Source organism: Poecilia mexicana, unplaced genomic scaffold (assembly GCF_051168715.1).
Source record: "Poecilia mexicana isolate PSO_F unplaced genomic scaffold, ASM5116871v1 scaffold_21, whole genome shotgun sequence".
Taxonomy (NCBI): Eukaryota; Metazoa; Chordata; class Actinopteri; order Cyprinodontiformes; family Poeciliidae; genus Poecilia; species Poecilia mexicana.
In genome coordinates this window covers 16,202,134-16,225,987 of record NW_028263390.1, presented here as the reverse complement: position 1 = coordinate 16,225,987, position 23,854 = coordinate 16,202,134, and the positions used below count along the sequence as shown (strand labels likewise).

At 39.1% G+C, this 23,854-nt stretch overlaps 2 protein-coding genes across 4 annotated transcripts; one reads left to right on the top strand and one right to left on the bottom strand.

Annotated features, from left to right (window-relative positions):
- Window positions 1-1,039: 1,039 nt before the first annotated feature.
- capn3b (calpain 3b) lies at window positions 1,040-11,404 on the top strand. Its single transcript, XM_014997506.2, has 23 exons — window positions 1,040-1,520; window positions 2,809-2,878; window positions 3,938-4,056; window positions 4,983-5,116; window positions 5,395-5,563; window positions 5,777-5,860; window positions 5,951-6,042; window positions 6,163-6,240; window positions 6,439-6,599; window positions 6,681-6,850; window positions 6,939-6,950; window positions 7,037-7,245; window positions 7,360-7,390; window positions 7,829-7,852; window positions 8,564-8,650; window positions 8,746-8,823; window positions 8,908-8,965; window positions 9,058-9,122; window positions 9,715-9,783; window positions 9,867-9,945; window positions 10,066-10,182; window positions 10,437-10,495; window positions 11,016-11,404. Exons 1-23 carry the CDS (start codon window positions 1,200-1,202, stop codon window positions 11,040-11,042), a joined length of 2,313 nt encoding a protein of 770 aa, XP_014852992.2. The 5' UTR covers window positions 1,040-1,199; the 3' UTR covers window positions 11,043-11,404.
- A 14-nt stretch (window positions 11,405-11,418) lies between these two features.
- znf106b (zinc finger protein 106b) lies at window positions 11,419-23,794 on the bottom strand. Of its 3 annotated transcripts, none has more exons than XM_014997501.2 (21): window positions 23,694-23,794; window positions 23,230-23,422; window positions 23,068-23,129; window positions 22,347-22,550; window positions 20,387-21,526; window positions 19,990-20,308; window positions 19,850-19,916; window positions 19,085-19,257; window positions 18,924-18,984; window positions 17,460-18,144; window positions 16,808-16,857; window positions 16,590-16,723; window positions 16,355-16,489; window positions 15,784-15,900; window positions 15,501-15,692; window positions 13,411-13,473; window positions 13,138-13,257; window positions 12,958-13,029; window positions 12,812-12,883; window positions 12,562-12,708; window positions 11,419-12,186 (listed from the first exon to the last, which is right to left on the bottom strand). In XM_014997501.2, exons 2-21 carry the CDS (start codon window positions 23,356-23,358, stop codon window positions 12,130-12,132), a joined length of 3,999 nt encoding a protein of 1,332 aa, XP_014852987.2. In that variant the 5' UTR covers window positions 23,359-23,422; window positions 23,694-23,794; the 3' UTR covers window positions 11,419-12,129. The 3 variants fall into 3 exon arrangements, with proteins under 3 accessions (XP_014852987.2, XP_014852988.2, XP_087858369.1); XM_014997502.2 differs by having other exon boundaries at window positions 19,085-19,239; XM_088002243.1 differs by having other exon boundaries at window positions 23,230-23,387; window positions 23,694-23,787.
- Between the last annotated feature and the right edge of the window lie 60 nt (window positions 23,795-23,854).

Sequence of the window (23,854 nt, the reverse complement as noted above, 5' to 3'; positions counted from 1 at the left end):
CTTTCACATGTTTTCTGCATTAAAAACTTCAAACAGATCTTTTTATTGCACTCTTTAAACAATGGTTCTCTTCTTGCCACTCTAATTAAATAAAATCACCTCCAAAACACAAAGAAATTTGTGGTTGTAGCATAAAAAATGGTCTCAAAGTTACAGACACCAACAACAGGAGAAAACTAAAACTGCGTAACCAAAATAAAATGTAAACAGCTGAAATTTGACATAAAATAACCATAATTTGATCAGAAATTCTTTGGGGCAGTTCATTAATATTAATGGGACACCTATAATGCAAACTACAGCACCATTATGGTGTGGGAAAAGTGTGAAGATTGTATGGTAAATCTTTTGTCTTTTGATTTTGGTATTTTTTTTTGTAAGTTTACTCCTTAATTTTTAGGCTACAACTTATTTAGGGTTTTTGCCTGTTTGTTTTAGATGGTTGTTTAAAAAAAAAAAAAACAAGTTCAAACTGTTATATTGCGTTTGAGATACTTCAAATGACGACGGTGTAAAAATACGGATTTTTCTCAAACCTGGCAACCTTGTCCTCAACCGCCCTGTGTTTGTATTTGTTATGGACGCTGGCTGAGCGCAAATTCAACCAATCAAAACGAGATAAGTCATGATTGGTTGGTTTTCTGTGACAGAAAAAGAGATAAAGTATATTTTACTACCACTAGGGGTCCCTATTGCTACCATTCATTTAATGTAGACTACCCTAACATGCCCACTTCGATTATTTTTTTTCACTGTGGAGAAGACTGATGGCAGCAGATATGAAATTTGTTTATATGCAAATATTGCCGAATAAATCAAAATAATCATCCTATTATTAAAATATAGTTGCAAAACATGGCTTTGTGGGGGAATTTATGATTTTTAATATATATTTAACTACATATTTCATTCCACGCTGTTCATCTGACAGCTACACTGTGAACCTTGGATATTGAGAACCTCTGAGAAGCCTCCTCCCCTTCTTAAAAAGGTTTATATTTAGGTGCAGTTACTCCAGGGGCACTGCTAGTGTGGCAGTGTGGCTCTTTGCCCACAGAAGCAGTAATAACTCTTGCTTTAGAAAAGAAAGGAACTAAAAGTGATTAGTTTAAGACAACACAGGAAGTTATTTTGCAACTTCGCATGTTGTTTCAGCAAAGAAAAGTCCCCAACTTGAAGTAGTGGCACTAGAGGGTTAGATGATGGAGGACGGAAACCATCCAGAGAAGGAACCTGTGGTTGAAGAAACAAAGGTGAAAGTGCTTCTTGACACTGAGGCGTCACTGGAGGCTGATGGCAATGTTGACTACGGGATCACAGGAGCAAACTCCATCTACTCGGCCATTCTCAGCAGAAATGAGGCCGTCAAGGATGCAAAGCGCCTGAAGACCTTTTTGGAGCTGAGGGATAAATATGTGACGAAGCACGTTCTTTTTGAGGACCCTCTCTTCCCTGCAAACGACTCCTCACTTTTTTACAGCGAGAAACCCACAATGAAGTTCGAGTGGAAACGTCCCTCAGTGAGTATACCCTTCTCGGTTTTTGTCAGATGCTTCAGGATATGTTGCACCTAACAGAGTCGAGGCTTTAAGTTGTCTATAAAACCTCTCCACAACAAACCCTGTATATCTCAACACCTCCAATGCAGCATATGGGCAAAGCATTTGGTTGATATGGCAGCAATGAGAAGCAAGTGCATACTTGTGGGTTATCACCTTCCAGTCACACTCAGCAGACTAACACTGGAAAATGTAAAGGCAAAGTCACACTTGTACAGTTTTCTGAGACACACATGAGTTTGAGATTTGTCTTTGACCACATGTAACCTTTTGTAGCAGGTGTGACAGGAGCGTTTGGCAGAAACTAGCATCATTTGAGACACTTATCCCGACCCAGAGTACCGGCCAACATACTGACACAGATCGGCACGCTAAAAACAAACATAGACATTGCAGAATCCTTATCTAAGACCTGAGCTTACAGCATTGAACACCCTTGTAAACTGTGGTTAAAAACGAAAACATCCAAAACTTAAGGAGCGCCGCAACGGAAGGTCAAACGTATAAACAGAATAATCTGTTTATACGTTTATACGAGGAAAAGTTACAGAAGCATTCTTCAATTTATGCTTTACTTTTGTACGCTGACCAGAATTTCTGGTTCTTTTTGTTAGTAATCATTGATTTTCTGTTTCCTTGGTGAATAAACATAATCAGACTAAATGTTGGATTTTGCATATGCAGTATAAACACGAGTTTCAAAGAAATCATATTTGAAGACTTTAAGATGAGAAAACTGACACCAACCTGTCCAGTTTAAACAACTATCTGAAGGCAAACCGTGTGCTTCAAGGTCAAACAACCTTTTTTGGATAAAACTAGTTCTCAGCATGGATGTTTGGTCATTTATGTAAAAGAAATGTGTCTCACCTTGTCACAGTTGACTTAATTTGGGATGTGATTTCTGCACGATCACCGATAATTTATGCAGCTTGAGGGATTTGGCTGAGATTAGTGACACATGAATCCCTTCCGGGGGGGTCAGCAGTGGAGCAAGCTCTAATTTAAGAACATGACTCCAACTTTTTAGATCTCTGTGTTGGTAGCTCATGTGCACAGGATATCAGAGTTAACCTGATTTAATATGTCCCTTATTTACTTTTGCATTTTCTTACCTTTAAATGCACCTCAGGGTGGTTTAAAGGGACAAATTTGAATCCAAATTGTTGGAAATATCAATTAATTTAATATATTACATTGTTGACATTTGATAATTGTATGTAACATTTTTTTTTTTTTTGCCTTGCAGGAAATCTGTGAAGATCCGCAGTTCATCGTCGATGGAGCCAACAGAACCGACATCTGCCAAGGAACTCTGGGTAATTTTTTAAGCTGGTCCTGCTTTCACAGGCAACGTTGCATTAGCATGCTGCTTTTCAAAACTGTAGCATAATCCCAGTCCAGAGCAGTCTGGAAAATTATACAATTATAAAATATTTTAAAGATTTAAGATGCAAAAATAATTAATAAAAAAAAAATGAAATGGTTTTTATATTCAATTTAAAATATTTGATCATTAATTTTTCATATTCCCAGCTTTTTATGGTTTACTGAGGTACTTGAAACCCACAAATAAAAACACATTAATAAAATAAAGAGGTCAGTTTCCTTGTTTTTTTGTCTCTAACCAATTCTGTGTCCGCGTCTTAAACTATGATTATTTAACTCTGCATGGGTAAACTAGCAAACAAACTTCTACATTTTTAAAAAATTACTTTCACTAGCATAATAAAATCAAGGTTGCTTTGAGAGTGAGATAATTCAGTTCAGTTTTAAGAAGACTTTGTGCTTAAGAATGGTTGCATAGGTTGAAAAGCAGCGAAATGTCCCTTTACAACGATTTTCCTAACGGAGGCAAATGTTGTGAAGCTTCTGATCTCGTCACCATCAAGACGTTGATTTTATACAGACAAAATGACACATCTACAACTAATATTTTTATTTATGTATGACTTATAATACATTTATTTACTTATAAGTTTACATTAAAGGGTTATAAATAAAAAAAACTTATTTTTCTATAATTGGTGGATCAATAGCGGCTTTTTAAAAAATACGCAGTGTGTTCATCGCAGATAAATTTAACATTTTAAACATTTTGTCTGACTTGGATGAAAACGCAAAGTTAGACAAAATATTCTCCTACTAAACTGCATTTCTAAACAAATTGCATTTATTTTTGATCTACTCATTTTACTTCTACTGTTATTGAAAGAGTAACTGCACCCGGCGCTCAAGCCAAAGATGCTTCACGACTTAAACACCATGGAACAACTTTCATTGTAACTGTTGGTGAACACCTGCTGCAATGTGGCTCAGAGTCAAATGTTTGCTTGGAATAAACCCACGGCCCTCATAGATCATGAATCTGTTGGCAGGGGACTGCTGGCTGCTCGCCGCCATCGCCTGTCTGACTCTGAACGAGAAGCTGCTGTACAGAGTGATTCCTCCGGACCAGAGCTTCACTGAGAATTACGCCGGAATCTTCCACTTTCAGGTTTCATATCAGTGTTGATGCGAGGCGGAGCTGAAGACGAAAGTTTGTGGCACCGTTTTTAAAATATTGCCACCTTCCTAAAATAATGGCCTATGTCAATGTTTGTCCAGACGAGGGCAGATACTGTTATTCGGCTGTAATGCGCAGTGTTTTATTTGGAGAAAACTGAATACGGTGTATGACCACAAACACCTAATTCTGTCAAGCACGGTGGTGAAAGAGTATTATTCTGGAAAAAAGGCACTAGTTGGTGTCAGGAGTAACATTTTAAAATGCAAGGGCCTCAAATTCAGTGACCTGATAAAGTAAATTTACATAAAATTTGTGCTTAGAAAGGACAGACTCATAAAAAAACAATGTATGAAAGTTTATGATTTCATACATACCTACGTAAATACTATGATGGTATACCATCTAATTTTCACAAGTCACTGTAAAAACACAAATTAGTGCTGAGGATACTGATAAGAGAGCCCCATACCTCCGTGCAAATGTAATTCTTGATTCATTTTCTTAAAGAAACATTGGTTTTAAATACACTCCAGAGATATTTATTGGCAGTTTTAAGTGATAAATCCCAGGAAAATAAAAATTATAGCAAAATCTCAGTCTCATTTCATGTGACTGAGGTCAAACTGTTGTGTTCACAGCCAAACAGACTTTAAAATGAAACTGGAAGAAGTTAAAAGGAAATAAACAATATAAAAAAAAATCTAAGAAAGAAGTGGCAACAATTTATCCATTAGTTAATATGAACAAACCTCTTATTATTACAATAATTCTTTAAAAAAAAACAAAGATAATGTTGCATCCAAAACTCAGAATAACCAGAAAAACTAAAATGAAGTCTAATTTATGCTCTCACATAAAGGTGGTGGGATTTCATCTTTGGCTGGTGACGGATTTCACATCTTTCTCTCACTCAGTTCTGGCGTTATGGTGAATGGATCGACGTGGTTGTGGATGACCGCATCCCCACCTGCAACAACCAGCTGGTTTTCACCAAATCTTTCAGACAGAACGAGTTCTGGAGCGCTTTGTTGGAAAAAGCTTACGCCAAGTAAGGAGCGTCTGTCTACGAGGCTCAGCCAAGACCTTCTTGTTTAAAAGCATATTTATGACATATTGTTTCCTCTGGATTAGATGCAAACTTATGTCATAAGAAAAGCTTTTATGAAGGAACACAGGAAACCAGATGTCTAATCAAGATGTACACATTTTGGCATTCAACCAAGAAACTTCTCATGTTTCCTGAGTTGGCTACAGAAGCTGCGATAAAAGCCGTTGAGGTCAGACACCTCAGCAATGCTTCGAGAATGATTGACCTCTCTCTCTCAGGTTGCACGGATCTTATGAGGCACTGAAAGGGGGAAACACGTTGGAAGCCATGGAGGATTTCACAGGTGGAGTCACTGAGTTTTTTGAGCTGTCCGAGGCACCTGCTGATCTCTTCACCATCATGAGGAAGGCGCTGGAGAGGGGCTCGCTGATGGGCAGCTCCATAGATGTGAGTGTTGGAGAAAACACTCCATTTTTACTGCAAAAAGCAGTAAAAATGCAGTAAAGATGTTTTTTTTTTCTCCCTAAAGAAGCAAAAAGTAGGCCTTCTGTCAGCTGAAGAACATTTCACAACTGGTCTAAATCACTTTGACCTGCCTTGTTGCAAATAAACTTTACTAAAAAAAAAAACAGGACATCTTTGTTTTGAAATGTCTGCCAGGTTTCCTCCACCAGTGAAATGGAGTCCCGAACTGACCAAGGGCTGGTCAGGGGTCACGCCTACTCCATCATTGGCCTGGAAGAGGTGCAGCAGAAATGTCATTTGAAAGCAGACTTACACGTCCTCGCAGTGGAAGACGTTTCTAACGTGAAATGGGATGTGGTGTTTTCTCAGTGCGACGAAGTCTCAAAGGACTCCAGAATCCGCCTGATTCGTCTACGCAATCCCTGGGGATTTGTGCTCTGGAAAGGTCCCTGGAGTGCCAAGTAAGATGCAAAACGGCTAAATGGCTTCTGCAAACTAATTTAAAATCAAGTATGAAATCAAGAATAATTGCTAGTTATAGTTATAAAGTCTAGTGATTGTTCTGCCAATCTTTTTCATAGGTCAGATGAGTGGTCGACTATTTCTACTGCAGACAGGGAGAATCTGAAGAAACAGACGGTGGAGACAAGTGAGTTCTGGTGAGTGAAAAATGCTGTAGCATTTCATTTTGTTTTTAGCGTTTAGTTGTTTAATAAAAATTTACCCGAAACATGAAATTTTCAGACACCAGATGTTCCTCATTCCAGGCCAAGGATCGCAATTTTATTCAAACTTTTTTTCCACTCTCCTTACAAGCTTTATTTTTGGTCTTTTTTTTTTCTTTTTTTTTTAACCAGGATGTCCTTTGATGAGTTCAAGAAGACTTTCACCAAACTGGAGATGTGTAACCTCACCCCCGACGAACTGCAGGACGACGAACGGATGACCTGGACGGTTTCGGTCAACGAAGGCCGCTGGGTGAGAGGCAGCTCTGCTGGTGGCTGCAGGAACTTCCCAGGTTTGCCCTTTCAATTAACACATTTTTTAAATTAAACTTGGAGAAAAAAAAATCTAGTTTAATATCACAAATTCCCTATAGACACATTTTGGACAAACCCTCAGTATCGGCTTCAGCTTTATGAGGAGGACGACGACCCAGAGGACGGGCAGGTGGCCTGCACTGTTGTCGTAGCCCTGATGCAAAAGGGTCGGAGGATGCAGCGCCATACAGGAGCAAAATTCCTTACCATTGGATTTTCTATCTACAAGGTTGTGTTTACATGGCACATTTATTCTCAACGTCAATTGAAAACACTAAAAACTCTGCTTCAAGCCTAATTTTTGGTTTGTTCTGCAGGTGCCAGAGAAGGTACAGTATACCCCGTCTTCAAGAATGATCCGATTGGGACTTTCTCCAAGGCTGCATGTGTTGACTGAAGATGTTAAAATGTGCAGATGCAAGGCCAGAATCAGCATCTGCAGAAGGACTTCTTCCTCTACACAGCCTCCACAGCCAAGTGCAAGAGCTACATCAACCTGCGGGAGGTGACGGAGCGTTTCCGACTGCCTCCGGGAGAGTATGTCATCGTCCCCACGACCTTTGAACCCCACGTGGAGGGAGAGTTCATCCTCAGGGTCTTCTCTGAGAAGCAGAGCACATCTGAGTAAGTATCTCTGATGCTCCAGTTACATTCGGAGGGCCAATGTTGGGGATTAAAATTTAAAAACTAAATAAGAATGAATGTTGGTAATTTATGTCTGTGTTTTTCTTTCCATAGGGAAGTAGGGAGCACCATCGATCAAATAGAGGTTTGCACACTGATGGTAGATTTATAGTGGCTCATGTTGTAGCATCTGGATTGTTTTGTTTTTTTACATGTTTACAGAAATGTATAAGAATCTATATAGTTTTTCCAGTTTTTAAGGGTTTGAAGGTTTAGAGATAGGTGACGGTTAAATGTTAAGGCCAGTGGCTTTAGTAATGTTCAGGACTGTTTTATTGTACAGGGACTCAAAATATGCTGCTAAATCTGTATCAGAAATGAATAATATAGACAGACTGAATAATTAAAAACTAAAACAAATAATATAATAAATTGTGCTATATTGGGACATTTATGGAATAGAATGAAATTTAACTGTTAGCTGTGTCTTACATTTATCATTGCTATTCATTTTCTTGCCATCAATTCATGTGTTTTCTAATCTATTTATCTACTTTTTTCTCTGTTCCTCCTTGTCCTTCAGCAAGACAAGAAAAAGAAAAAGAAGGTAATAACAGAATAAAGCTGAAATTCAAGGATTTTGAGTTAAATGTATTCTTAACATGTGGAAAAAGTAGCCCCCACCTTCCTTCAGATCTTTTACTTTAATTTTTCCTTAAATGTTTTGTCATCGAAGAAATGTTCATTTCAGACAAAAATAACTTAAGACAAACCTAAAATGCAAATGACCATCAGTTTGTGACTGTTCGCTTGCATTATTCAGCAAGATAAGGATCTGAAGCCCTCCAAAACAAGTCCACTTCTGCACAAATTTCCACACTTGAAACTGATTGAGAAGCTTTAAAAATGCTTTACTCCAACTATTAATTACAGTAAAGCACTTTTACTCTAATTAATAGAGTTAAAATGCTCTGTTAGTAATTAAGTTTTTTCTTACTATGACTTGACAGCAGACACCAATTCCTCCTAGTGATGCTTCAAAATGGGAAAGGCAAGAGAACATGTCATTCCAATTAGGTTCTTGATGTAAGGGAGTGGCAATAAGTTTACCTTATCAGTGAAAACTACAGCAAAAGAAGCGATAACTCCTTTGCTGTTGTTCAGTGTGAGATGCTAGCAATGCAAGGAAAACTAAATTTATTTCAAGGTTTTCAGCCATTTTTTTATTTGTTTAGGTCATTGTTGTTATTTTACGCAATTAACTCTTTTGTATTTTTTTGATGTCCTCTTTCATATTGGGGGGTGTCACACACGCCAGCCTATTGTATTTGTATCAGACAGAGCGCGCGCCAACAAAGAAATTGAGCATGACGGCATTCAGGGGGAAAAGAGGAAGAAACCAAAGGTAATAAACTTTAATGCTTTAATGCATCTACTTGTCCATGGGAAGCATACTTGAAAAATGCTTGTGATTTATTTTTCTTCTCATTCATTTGTTAGCGTAAGCTGCTGCAAGACGAAGAAGAGACTGAGGAAGAGAAAAAGTTCAGAGCCATTTACAAACAGATTGCAGGCGATGTGTGTATGCAGGAATGAGGCAGATTTACAGAAACTATCATGTCTCGGCTGTTTAATCAGGCAAATATCTCCTCCCTCCCTTAGGACATGGAGATCTGTGCAAACGAACTCAAGACGATCATGAAGAACGTTCTTTCTAAACGTAAAGAGCTACAATTTGTGTACAGCACCCATGTAAGGTTTTTATATTCTGATCTTTGCTTTTTTTTTTATTTTATTTTTTTTATTTTATAGATAGTGAGATAAAGACAGAAGGCTTCAGCCTCGAGACGTGTCGAAGCATGATCGCCTTAATGGATGTATCCTTTAAAATGCTAAAAGCAGGAAGTTGTTTAAAAACACGGAGGGTGTTTCCCTGCTGACTCGTGGATTCACAATGAATGAATTTTCTATTTTGATCAAGTTTTTGGGGAAATGTGGCACAACCGGTCAGAAGGTTCAACGAGAATAAGACTTCGCAACATGATAGCGCTTCCAAGAATTGCTCAAAAACAGGAAACTGTTATGAAAGACAGATTTTAGTTTTGTTAGTAATTTAGGTCAGAGAGGAGTTATTTTTCTTTAAGTGGCTTCATAAACTCTGTTTTGTGAATTAATAAATGACTGCGCGTTATTATTGTATTAATTTCAGGACTTTCGTTGGTTCAGTGTGTTTTAAAAGATACAAAACTACCGGAACAAACAGATAAAAATCTATTACGCACATGACTTATTGAAACACTAAGGACTGAACTTTTTAAGTTCTTTTTGCATTTTACTTCCATAGAAACTTTTTTTTTTAAGAAATTGACTTTATGGATTGCTTTAGCATCTCAGCATTGCTAAATGGTCTTCATTAGAAACAATATCTAGTTTTGTGAACTTATGTTTCTGTGACCAACCGTTTCTCAGACTGATGGATCGGGGAAACTGAATTTCCAGGAATTCAAACACTTGTGGAAAAAGATAAAAGCATGGCAGGTAGGACACATTCAGCTCTGATTTAATGTCTGGTGATGCTGACGGGTGTTGGGTCCACATATCTTCGTTTTTTTTCTTCCCAGCTCATCTTCAAACAGTACGATCAAAACAAGTCCTGCTCCATCAGCAGCTTCGAGATGAGGAACGCCGTCAATGATGCAGGTGGGAAAGAAACCATTTAATCAGTTGTAGATACTGGTAGATATTTAGTCTACATTCTAACTGATTTTAAACTTAAGTTGTACGTCACTGGGCTTAAAAAAAATGTTTCCATCTCTGCAGGGTTTCACCTCAACAAACAGTTGTACGACATCATAGCCATGCGATACGCAGACGAACACCTCAACATTGACTTTGACAGCTACATCTGCTGTTTTGTGAGACTAGAGGGAATGTTCAGTGAGTCAAAACATTTCAACACTTAGCTTTTCATGTTAGAGACACACAAAAAAACAAACAAAAAAAAAACACTTTTTGCCTTTTCGCTAAGGGAAAAAGTGAAAAATAACCAAATTAGAAGAATCAACCTTTTTCATATTCCACATAGGAAGTCAAAGGTCGCACTGTTGGCATAAACTAGATCGGAATAAGTTGCAGGATTCACAAAGATGATAAAAAGAGATCTGATTTGTCTTTATCCGTCTGTTTTTCAGGGGCCTTTAATGCCTTCGATAAAGACGGAGACGGGATAATTAAACTAAACGTCCTGGAGGTAAGTTGCTTTGTTTATTTCTCTGGTTTACGTTGGCGTTTGGTGTTTCACCTCTTTAAAACTTAAATCTGCATTTTGTAGAAATCAGTGAGCTTTTCTTTTGGCATAACCCGCAGAGGATATTTGACTGCTGATAAAAAATAACTCCTATTTAATAGCTTTAGCAAGTTAAATATGCATCTGTTGTCAACCTCTTGAAATGCACATGTCAACCTCTTGAAATGCACATGATCATGAGCTGGGACTGGACATTGCAGCAAGAATTTTTAAATTTGTTTTGCATTGCTTAAACATTCAAATATCAAAAGAATCAGAAATATTTCACACACAAAAAAAGTCTTTTCCACTGGGTTTGCTGGTTTCCCTTTAAGTGGTTTGTTCTTTGGTTACAAAATATTACAAAAACAATTTTTAGGATGCATCTAAATCTAATTTACGACTAAAATAAGGATTAAATTCTTTGGATAAATACCAGAAAAAAAAAAGGTCAATTAAAAATGTTTTTTGTGTTTTCTTCCAGTGGCTTCAGCTGACGATGTATTCCTAGATGAAGATTACCCGGCGATCTACCTGATCACACCTCGTTAGAGTCTGGACTCTAAAAGTCATTAAATCATGTTTCTGTACTGTTAATGCCGTTAAATCCAGGTTTTGACTGCAAGCTTAATCTACATTGTGGCTTAAGCATTTAATTTTCGCTTATCAAAGTTTTCAATTTCATCTCAGGCTATGAAAATATTCAAAAAAAATCTCAACGTTAATGTTATAAATATGAAAGAATCTGTTTGTTAAATCTTTCTGGAAACAATATTTAAAAGAATGAGGGAAAACATGTTTGTTTTGCTTTATTACCGCACACAAACGGTACGCATTACTGTTGAGCAAAAAGCATAAAGAAAGTTAAATGAATTATGGAGCACTACTTTCTTTCTTTCTTTATTCCTGCAGGAATTACACGGCAAAATACAGAAACGTAAAACATTTTTTGCTATAATGATTTTTACTCTTTCACCAAAACAAGATCAATGTCAGTCTGATGGACATGAAAGATAATTTCAACTCATTTTTATTAAGTATTATAATCCTTAAAAACAGATCAGTATTTTACACCAGTTGGGTGATATTGGTGTAGTGCACCTGGATGACTAAATCTGCTGAATTATTACACCATTATGTTTATGTTTATAGCGTAAACGGCCTCTAACCTATGCAATTATGCTGGAAGGTGTCGGCATTATTATTTTTGCTTAAGTGCACAAATAATACTTAAAATGGATTATTTGTAGAAATGATCTGAAGGATTTGCTTCATGTATGAAATAACGTCAATTCGGTATTAACTAAAATTGTGTCAAGTAGCTGGTGAAAAATTAGGATGACTGATACTTTCTACCATGTAGACAAAAAAAAAAGAAAAAAGAAAAACTGGACAGAGGAAATACTGTCAAAACTGGAAAAAATTGAGGTTTCTCTTTACGTCTGATGCTGCAGATGTTTCCAGGAGAAAGTCAGATGTGACGATTTAAACCCTGAATTTGTTCCAGAATATCAACAGCAGCCGCGTTTCTACAAAGGAAAGAACAAAACGCCGAGATTCTCTGCATCGTCTTCTGCATAGCTTCGACTCCCATCCTGTCAAGGCTGCAGCTTGCCGTCACTATCAATGTGGTTCTGCATGTGTTTGGGCAGCTCCTGCAGGAAAATCCCAAACAGAACAGCTTACAAAGTCAACATATTTATTACATATTTAGTCAAGTCATCATATTTATAGGAAATATGATGCTTAAATGCCAAGAATATCTGAATCCGTCACAGGAGAGGAGAAGTCTGAAGCAGAAAACAAAAAGTTTTAAAGCTCTGAGCAGATATTAAAATAAATGCAATGGGTCCCATTATTAAAAATCTACTCTTCTCATTTTATTAAATATTCATAAAGTTCACAAAATTACATCTAAAAAAGCTCTGCAAAAAGAGTTATGTCGCTTGAACTTTTAATATTTTGTCTTTAATGTTATAACACAAAGTAGTTCATTATTGTCAGTGGAAGGAAAATGATTAAACACTTACCTGTCTGACTGACTGCTGTGTGCTGAAAAAATGGTTGCACTCCTTCCAGCGACATTTGACCGTCTGCAGATTGGAGTTGCTGTGGTCTTGGATGAGGTGCTGAAAGAGATGCTCCTGAATGCCAAAAATCAGGGAGCAACTCTGCCACTGGACAGAGGACAAACATAACCACATGTCACACAAACAAATAATAAAAAAAAAGAAGCCACTGTGAGAGGGTTAAAGCTTCCCGTCTGTCTGCAGTTCTTACCCAGCAGCGGTAGTTTTTCATCAAGTTGAGTTTTACAGCTTGAACGCTGCCGTCGTAGCAGCCTGTGTAGATCTGTGTGAAACGATTCATCAATGCATCTGAAAATCCAGCATTTTAATACCCAAGGCTGGTTTTAGTCCACTTACCACGCTCTTGTGCACAGCCATGCACATCACCATGTCACTGTGACCCCCGTAGACCTGCAGACGATCATGGGACTACAAAAACAAACCAGACAGCATGCTTGAAGTGGTTTCATGCCCACAGGTCTGACTGACACAATTCACACGGAAGCAAATCTCAGGATTCAACGAGGCCACGAATACCTGCAGCTCATACACACGAACTAATTTATCCACGCAGGCCGTCACCATCACTTTCCCCAGAATGACGATGGATGTGACGGCGTGACCGTGACCCTTGTAGATCCGAACCAACTCCCCAGTCTGTAAGCATCAACGACAAGAGAGAGCATGAAGCTGGAAAGAAATACAGGTCTAGATGGTCACAAAGCACAAATTAAGGTTTAAAAATCATCACCTGACTGGTTGCGCACTCTGATTTATTCAGAATGTGGCCAGTTCATGTGGAGGACTTACATGGATGTTGTGGGCGTGGACAGATGTGTCACTGGAACCACTAAAAACCAGATCATTCACCACCTGAAAACAACAGAAAAGTAAACTAAAACAAACAAAACAGCAACAGATGTTTGAGAAACAGCAGCCTGAGCTGTAGAAAATCAGCCAGAGAATAATATGGTGTAAAAGAAGTTTAAAGGAACGCTGCAAATGTTCTCAGCTCATGCATAACCTCCACATGTTGGTTTAACACATCAAAGGCATTGCGGTTTGTTATTACAAGTTAAAACATGAAGAGGTTCAATTGGTATCAATTCCTTTGCAAGACACTAAATTATAATGCCAAAGCCATTATGAGCAGAGATAAGGAAACAATAGGAAGCTGATTGCTACTCTGAATCTTTCCCTAAAGAGTGTCTACTATCGCTCTTTTTCATGTAAGTGCAACAGAAATGATCCTAACATACAGGTGCTGGTCATAAAATTAGAATATTGTGATAAAGTTCATTATTTTCCATAATGTCATGATAAAAATTAAATTGTCATATATTTTAGATTCATTGCACACCAACTGAAATATTTCAGGTCTTTTATTGTTTTAATTTTGATGATTTTGGCAAACAGCTCATGAAAACCCAAAATCCCTGTCTCAAAAAATTAGAATATTATGAAAAGGTTCTCTGAACGAGCAATAAAAATAATCATCTGAATCAACAAAGTAACTCTAAACACCTGAAAAAGATTCCTGAGGCCTTTAAAAACTCCCAGCCTGGTTCATTACTCAAAACCGCAATCATGGGTCAGATTGCTGACCTGACTGCTGTCCAGAAGGCCATCACTGACATCCTCAAGCAAGAGGGTGAGAAACAGAAAGAAATTTCTGAACGAATCGGCTGTTTGCAGAGTGTTATATCAAGGCACCTCAGTGGGAAGTCAGTAGGAAGGAAAAAGTGTGGCAGAAAACGCTGCACAACGAGAAGAGGTGACCGGACCTTGAGGAAGATTGTGGAGAAGGGCCGATTCCAGACCAAATTAAATTTTCATCTCCATAAAACTTTTCAGCAGATGGAAGCATGAAGTGCTCCAAAATCTTCTGATAGCTGCTGCATTGATCCTGCCCTTGGTAAAACCCAGTGGACCAACACCAGCAGCTGACATGGCACCCAGACCATCACTGACTGTGGGTACTTGACACTGGACTTCTGGCATTTTGGCATTTCCTTCTCCCCAGTCTTCCTCCAGAGTCTGGCACTTTGATTTCCAAATGACATGCAAAGTTTGCTTTCATCCGAAAAAAGTACTTTGGACCACTGAACAACAGTGGTCCAAAGTGCTGCTTCTCTGTAGCCCAGGTCAGGCGCTTCTGCCGCTGTTTCTGGTTCAAAAGTGGCTTGACCTTTGACCTGGGGAATGCGGCACCTGTAGCCCATTTCCTGCACACGCCTGTGCACAGTGGCTCTGGATGTTTCTACTCCAGACTCAGTCCGCTGCTTCCCCCAAGGTCTGGAATCGGCCCTTCTCCACAATCTTCCTCAGGGTCCGGTCACCTCTTCTCGTTGTGTAGCGTTTTCTGCCACACTTTTTCCTTCCTACTGACTTCCCACTGAGGTGCCTTGATATAACACTCTGCAAACAGCTGATTCGTTCAGAAATTTCTTTCCGTTTCTCACCCTCTTGCTTGAGGATGTCAGTGATGGCCTTCTGGACAACAGTCAGGTCAGCAATCTGACCCATGATTGCGGTTTTGAGTAATGAACCAGGCTGGGAGTTTTTAAAGGCCTCAGGAATCTTTTTCAGGTGTTTAGAGTCACTTTGTTGATTCAGATGATTATTTTTATTGATCGTTCAGAGAACCTTTTCATGATATTCTAATTTTTTGAGACAGGGATTTTGGGTTTTCAAGAGCTGTTTGCCAAAATCATCAAAATTAAAACAATAAAAGACCTGAAATATTTCAGTTGGTGTGCAATGAATCTAAAATATATGACAATTTAATTTTTATCATGACATTATGGAAAATAATGAACTTTATCACAATATTCTAATTTTATGACCAGCACCTGTAGAGCAGAAACATGTTACGGTATTAGACAGCGCGCTCTCGTCACCTTCATACAGAGCACGGTCTTGGTGTGACCCTCCAGTGTCCGCAGCAGCAGGCCGCTCTTGGCGTCGCGGACGGTGATGGTGCTGTCATACGACCCGACCAGCAGCAGGCGCCGCGCACCCTCCTGAGACGTGCCGAGGCAGCTGACGCCGCGCGGGCCGTGGCACTCCAACACGTCCAGCTCCTTCAGCGTCTAAATGACGACATGCGGGGAAAACGATGAGGATTTCGCCTTTTTTCTGCGGCCTCAAACGGTTCAGATTTGATGGAGAACGGCTGCTGACCTTCAGGTCGTGGCTGATGACAGAGCCGCTGGCGAGACCGACGTACAGAATATTCCAGGCGATGTGCAAACACAGCACTCTGTCTGGTAGAGTGATCTGCTCAAGGCACTTTTTGGACTACAAATCAAGAAAAATACAGACATCCAAAGTGTAAAAGAAGAGTCACTACTGATAAATAATTCCTGATTTCTTTCAACTTTCAGGAGATATATTTTAAGGGTTGTCTGAGGAAAGGCTTAATGAACAGTCTTAATGTAATGCAATAACCCCAGTCATCCACCAATAAAGTAATATTTGATATTAAAGATCTGAAGCACTAAAAGCTTTTCACATTAATCAGCCCTCTTGAAACTAACTTTAAGAATTTAAATAGAGTTTCCTACAAATTTTTGGCAGAAAATCTCATTTTATATACAGAAAACTGCAAAATCCATGAGATGGATGGATGCAAAGAAGGGGAGGATGGAAGACGGAACTAAAGAAAGAAGGAAAGAAGGAAAGAAGGAAGAAATGGAGGAAGGAAGGAGAAAAGATTTGCAGTGTTTTTAATGTTTTCAGAGGCATTTCGTACCTTTATGCTGTAACAGCGGATAGTTTGGTCACTGGATCCGGTGTAGAGGCGTGCCAGCAAATTCGGCAGAGACGACACCAGCAGACAGTTGACTTTGTTTGTGTGACCCTCAAACACCGCTTCACACTCTCTGGTCTGAATTAATGAAAACACATTTTTTAAGACTCCGTTCATGTGTGAGACAATAAGGTTTCTCTGTTTTGTGAAGGCTGCTTTCGAATCTCCAGCATCCTACCAGCAGGTTGTAGGCCCGGGCCGTGTTATCTCCTGAGCACGTGTACAGCTGTCCGTTGTGGATCTGGAGGCCGTGGACGGGGCCGGAATGACTCAAAAACTCCCCTAAATAAGGTTCCTTTTCTTCCACAGACTCTGGAATGTCATCGTGTTTAGACGCATCATTTTTTTTCAATGTGGTGCATTTAAAAAGACAAAAAAAAAAAGAGACACCCTTACCTGCAGGCTGACTGGCATCTTTTTTCTTCTTAACTGCAGGCTCAAATTTCCTGTGAGATTGGAGAAACAGAAGTTGGCAAAACAGGCACATTCTAGAAAACAGGGGTGTCCAAACTTTCTCTCACTTGGGCCAAAATTATTGAGTATTAACGGGTCAAGAAAATGAAAAAAAAAAAAGAAAAAGAAATAAAGTAACCCAATTTTTTTCTTTTTTGCAGGAAAGAATGTTGTTTATTGTATCGTTATTCAAACATTTAAAGAATTTTGCACATTTACGTTATCAAATGAAAGACTCAGGCTCGGTTGATCAAATTCATTTTTAGTTTTAAACAGAGGATTTGGGTCGCTTTCTTTCAAAACATTTCCTATATTTAGCTGAGTTGAATAAATTAAATAAAAGCTAAGCGGGTGCAGCAAAGTCAGCTTTTCAGTAAAAGTCTCAATAGACGTTATAAGAGGTTGGTGGTAAAAAGATGAATAAAATGTGTCATATTTAACATTTTCCTTTGTAAGAAAATGATGTTGGTAATAATATTAAAATTAAAAAGTTCAAGGAACAAATTTGTATCATTCTTGAACTGCATTTGCTGCGCTTTGGACGCCCCCTGCCATAAAAGTTCCTCTTTCCTTCAGAGACTTGACCCCAGCTCACCTCTCCGTCTCACACTGCTGAGACGTTTGCGTGCTCGCACTGCTCAACTCCAGGCTCACAGACTCCTGGGGATCTTCGGGCTGCTCTGGAGAAACTGTCTCTGCTGAATCCTCACATTCTGACTCCTCAATGTGTATGACATCCAGGGTGGAGGCATTTACCACCTCCACTGAGTCGTCGCTCTCGTTGCCCTCCTCGTCCTCCTTGTCCTCCTCGTCCATGCGCGACGCTTTCATCTGCTCCTTTCCAGGCTCTTCTCCTATATCCTGTTCTGTGGTTTGATTTTCTTCTGCTCCTTCCACAACATCCGAAGACTGTATTCGTTTTTCCAAAACCTTGGTCTTTCCACACGTCAACCTGTCCCTCATCTCCTGCTCTTGCTGCCTGGCAGAGGATTCAGGAGGAGGTCCGTGAGCTGAAGTGGGGACCTCAGTGGTGGGTTGCAGACCAGAGGGTACGGACAGATGACTCGTCTGTCCCGCTGCGACTACATGAGTCACCTCTTGCTTCAGCGACCCAGCCAGCCGGGCGAGGGGAGCCGGCTGAGGTAGAGTCATTAAAGAGGCCGGGGTTGCTGCAGGCTGCTGCAGGATCAGTGAGGAAGGAAAGGAAGTTGCTGACATGGTGGATGCAGAACCAGGTGAGGAGGTTCTCTGCTCAGCTGGAGTAGCGCCAGAGTATCCTTCTGTTAGAGATAATTATCTTTTAGGAGTCATAATCATCAATTATAACATTTATTTGAATTGTTAGTCTGGAAGGCAATCTGAAATGAGCAAAGCAACTCGTCGGAAGGATTGGCAGTAACTACTTACCTTTACTTGAATAACTTTTTGGGAAAAAAAAATTACTTTTGAAAGTATTTTTACTCAGATGTATTTTTATTTTTTTTTACTTACGCAATAAATCAATAATAATAAATATTGCGATAGATCAATATCAATAGATAATACAACTGATAGAATATTCAATTTATAGAATATTCAGTGAACTCTGATCCACAACGCCACAGCATTCTGGGAGATGTAGGCAGAGGAAAAGCTTTAGCCGCTCAACCTTGGGTGGAATCAACTGAGTCCATCAGTCTTTGGTTACCTAGCAACAACCTACTGGGTAACAAGCAGCTTCAAGTTCCCATCAACTTCGGTTACCTAGCAACAACTTGATGAGTAACTTCTGCTAAAGTGCCTCTTAACTCCGTAAAAACAAATAAACAACGGTGTGGAGTGAAAATTGTGGTCAGAACAGTCATGCTACCAGTTTGGTAATATTTCAGATATTTCAAACAAAAATCTAATCAATAATTATCAATATCGACGTTTTTCGGCCATATCGTCCAGCCAACATTTTTTCTTAAGTTGGTAAAAGAAGTTTCAAGTTTGCAATCATTAACGTACTATTAGACGAATCAAATTACACGTTTCATTTTTGTGATTAAATGCCTTCATACAAGACGATTTATTTTACCTTGCATTCCTTGCAGGATCTCAATGCGTTGTGTTCTCAGGTTGTTGACCTCAGCTGTAACCTGAAAGGAAAAGAAAACCAGAGGAAAACATTAAGTCACCATCTCTGAAAGACAGAAAAAGAGAATAAAAGATGCTGCGTTTTTCAACAGCCGGCGGGACCTGTTGTTTCAGAAGCAGCAGTCTTTGGACCTCTGCGTATGCAGATTGCAGCGCATTGCGCGCCTGGACCATAGACTGCTCCAGATCCTGCAGCGAGTGGCTCAGCTCGTCCTCCCGGAGCGAGACAGCCAGCAGCTGGTCCATCCGACTCTGGTCTGCATGGTGATGCAAGACTTTTAGAAACACAGCACAGTACAATCTGAACAAACACTATCAAGTATTGTCCACAGCTACTTATAAAATACACACATTTCCTTCAGATTGAAAGATGGAAAACATTGTTTTATTAAACATCAAAACTAACCAGTCAGCGCTAATGCATATTTTCCAAATGATCAAATTTCTCAGTCCATTTTTCAGTCAGCAAACAAATATGAATTTATCTGCAATGTTTCTATGAAGGTCAGGCTTCAATTACAAAGGCCTGTAAAAGACAAACTGAAAGTATGGGCAGAAGAAAAGATGGAGTCTCTATATTTGATCTTACTAATTTAAAAAGGGCAATTCATAAAAACAAATTTCTTATTTTTGCAGACTGTAGGAACTCTGCAGTGTTTAAAAAAAAAACTTTTGTTTAACCTACATAAAGCCAATAGGTAAAACAATGATTTCCCATATTTTAGGTATTATGTTCCCTACCCTAAGAGAGCCTGAGGAAACACCACATACAAGCTTTTTTGTCTGATTTGTAAATAAAAAAACCTTTTGAATTACTTATGTCCCAACAGTTTATAGAAGACACATAAGCAAAAGATTTTCATGTACCTAAATTATCCTTTCTTGATTTTGTTTTCCTCTTTTTACACCTTGGTCCGTCAGAAAGGCCGCCTTCCTGCAAAAATACCCAATAATGAACTTGCACCATTGTAAAAGGTCATCAAACTGCACTTTAAAGCCCAACTTACTTCCACTATACTGACTGTCCTCTTCCTGCTCACTTCTTCATCCTCATCCTCCACTTTTGGTTCCACTTTTACAGTAACCTTTTTTGCCTTCTTGTGGCTGTAGCTTGCCTGGGGGACATTGGGTTTCTCTGAATAGTCCCGTGTCTGGAAGTCTGACTGCGTTTCAAGGTGACTGCCTTGTGAACAGGGCAGAGCGGGAGACGGGACTAAAAGGTTGTCTGGAACCGATTCCCAATGGAAACCCTCAGATAGCGGCAGGTCACCTTCTTGCAGTGGGCGTTCAACGTTTGTCGGCTGGGTTCCAAACTTGATTCCGAACCTGAACGAGAAACGAAGAGAGGTCACCAAGAGGTCAAGAGATCAAAATAAACACCTTGTGCCAGGAGAAGGTCCTCACCGAGGCGCGCCTTTTAAGCTCTTCCTCTTCAAATCGCTGTACATCTCATCCCAGTTCAAACTGCTCTTGGCTCCTGATTGGTGATGCAGCTTGTCTGGGATTGGTTTATGAATGGTCTCTTTTGCTGCTTTAGCCGTACTGGATTTGTGGGCAACCCGGACTTTAGGAGATTTGGTAAAATTGGGCTCAGCGGGCATCACGGAGGTCGAAGCATTGATGGTGATAGCGGTAGGAAAAGCATCAGCATTAGCAGTGGTAGCATGGGTGGTGGCCAGCTCAGTCTTGTCCAGAGTTTCTGCCTGCTGGTCTGCAGCATTTTGCTTCTCTGCGCTGTGATCCTCAGTGCGGCCGTTCCCGTTCTGCCGCCGGGCTTCTCGATCCGCCCTGCATGGCTCCCTGACGCCAAGTGTTCTCCTGATTTGCTTCAGCATGAAGCCAATATCAACGTCCCGCACAGGAGCCTGACTGTCAGATTTGTTTTCGGAATCCCCCGGAGCCGAACTGCTTGAACTTTCTGGCCAAACCGAGTCGGTTTTCGGATGTTTTGGTTGAGTGGAATTCCCTTCTTCTGATTGGTTGTGATCAAGCAAGTTGGCTCCATCTTGAGGGAGCGGTCCGCTGGTGATGAAACAGTTTCCCATGGGTTTCTGCTCATTAAAGTTGCTCTGGCTCACTTTGGGCATCATTTGTTTCGACGGGCCAGCTGGAGGCCTAGAGTAGCTATATGGACTACTTTCAAAACAGTTCATTTCCCCTTGGTAACACTGGTCATTGGCAAAGTAATCATTATGCCATTGCTGGTTCTGATGCCAGCCGTATTGGTAATGAAAAGGCTGACCAGCAGGAGCTCTTGGCTGATAAGGTGGTCTCCAGTTCTGATCAGGAAATGGTCTGTATACAGGTGGCTTCTGTATGGGGAACATTTTGTTCTCCTTATTTTGAATGACACCACAGTTGCTTTCTGGGAAGTGTGACTGCTGCCACTGATTTGGAGTTTTCATTTGCATTTGTTTGGGTTGTTTTGGTATTGTTTCTTTGGCGTCCAGTATCCCGTTTTGGACTCCATGTTGTTGCGTCTTTGCACACCTTTGCCCGATTTCCTGCTTTTTTTTCTTCTTAGTCTTCCTCTCTTCTTTCTTTCTGAAAATACAACCATTCTTTTTATATAATCAACTTTCATTTAGCTAGACTTTCCACAATTTACCACAAGGCACGCTTTAAAAGGTTGCTTTACTCTTCCACCACGCAACAGGAATGCTAGACAGAATATTTATTTTTGTGCATGCTGGACAAAACTTCTTTATAGAAGTATAAAAACATACATCTAAAAATAAGTCAATTCCTTCCCGTTTTAAATGGAAAAAATGATAGAATTTTTAAAAGAGCCCTGTTTAATTAATTTATTATATAAAGCAAGGTGTCACCCGGAAAACTTGCTAAGCCCGGTGGTTGGGCTCTAAGGCAGTCCAGTGGCCTGTTGTGTTTTTGAGTTAAAAAATGTTTAAAGTTGACAGGAAATTTGAAAATATCACTTGATAATTATGTGTTATTGAAAGATTGGAAGATTAATACCCAAACACTAACTATAAAGTCTTTAAAATACAAACATTTAAAAAAAAAATCTTATATAAGCGATGCTTAGCCTGGTGGGGCACAAGTAAAGCCTGGTGGCCTACCAGGCTTATCATAGGGGTCTGTAAAGTCTTCTAATTGTACATTTATGAATCAGTATGTTTATGTTTAATATAATCAACGTTATATTAAGTGTTGAACTGTTTTTGTAATACATTTATTTTTTATGATGTGGACCCCATGAAGAATAGCTATTGTCACAGCAATGACAATGGCTACTTGTCATACTACTACTTGTCAAACAAACAAATATTCAATCTGAATATTTGCAAAATAAACCCACTTTTTTGTCTGCAACAGGAAAGCATTAAGCAGATGAAATTCTTACTTCAGTCTGGTCAGTTCCTTGTTTCTCGTCACAATGCTCTTTATAGTAGCTGAGCTGAGAATCTTGAACAGAGACAAAGGCTTAATATTTCTGCTCTTCAGGTTCTTAAGCCGAATTTGGTGCTGAGATGTTAGGATATGATTGGCGTATGCTTTCAAATCCAATGAATTTATCTTGCATGCCTGGCAATTGTGAATGGCATCCCTATTGAAATGAAGACAGAAATGATACATCATATATAAAGAAAATACAGATGAATTTCTAGCTTTCAAACAATTCAAGATTTTTAAAAGATAATACTTTATGACAAAAATCCTATCAATGCAATAATATGAAATCATAATCCCGGAATGCTAGAAGTTTGAGTTTTATAAAGGCTTGTTAAAACATGCCTTATGGATACAACTTTTAGAAACTGATTAAAGACAAGGCCTGGAAATACAAATATTTTTCCATAATAATCCAGATGTGGAAAATGTCAAACTCTATTTCCAACAGCATGGGACCTCTTCCAATATTGATCAAATGATGCTGATTTCTGGGGAGGGCTAGTGCAACAGCATGTTTCTGTTTTAGTGAAATCATACATCATTGTTATGATAATAATAACGACCATAACAATGGTGTTTTTGTTACTGTATCCCAATTCACAATGTGCCACATTTCTACAACATAAACACGTAAAATATTTATTTTTGCTGTCACAAAAAATGGTACTTACTTGCCCACCGCCTTGTCCAGCTCACTGTGATGTTGTATGCTGTGCATATGATCATGTTCTTCCTGCAGTTGGGGAGACAAAAACAAAGTTAGATTTTTTTAATGGAAAAAAAAGAAAGAAAAAAAAATCAAATCAAAATTTGTAATAACTACAGCCACTTACATTTTTTAAATATTCGTTGCGACATACAATGCAGTAGGTTTTCTTCACCTTTGCGAAGGATGGCTTATTTCTTTTGTTCGGCTTCTTTATTTTCTTCGGCTTCTTTATTTTGTTCTGTTCGTCTGCCATGTCTGAACAACTCTGATCCTGAGTCCAAACTGCAAAAACTCACCGTCTCTACCTTGTTTTTACACTGGTTTAAATACCAATGATGTTATCAAGGAAAAAGACCAGTCAAGAGGCAAGCTCCATAAAATGTTTCAATTGTTATTTTTAAACAAATAAATCCATGACAACGTGGTATTAAACTGAAATCTCTGAGAATTTAGTTAGCAGTTGCACATTAACAATCGAAGCGATTCCAAAACAACGATACACTGATTTAAAGAACATTTAAGTAAGTTTTGCTCGGATTTTCAAATGTAACAAAACAGTAAAGTTATTAAAACAAGTTTTGTAAATACCTGACAAAATTCACATGGCTCCAAAACCCTCTTTTCTTTACGTCGCCGCCATGTTTGCTGACGTATTTTACGTCCAATTTGACGTCGACCAATAGTTCATCCTTGTTAGCACCGGAAATTCCAGTTATTAGATCTACAAACCATGGGGATGTAACAGCTTA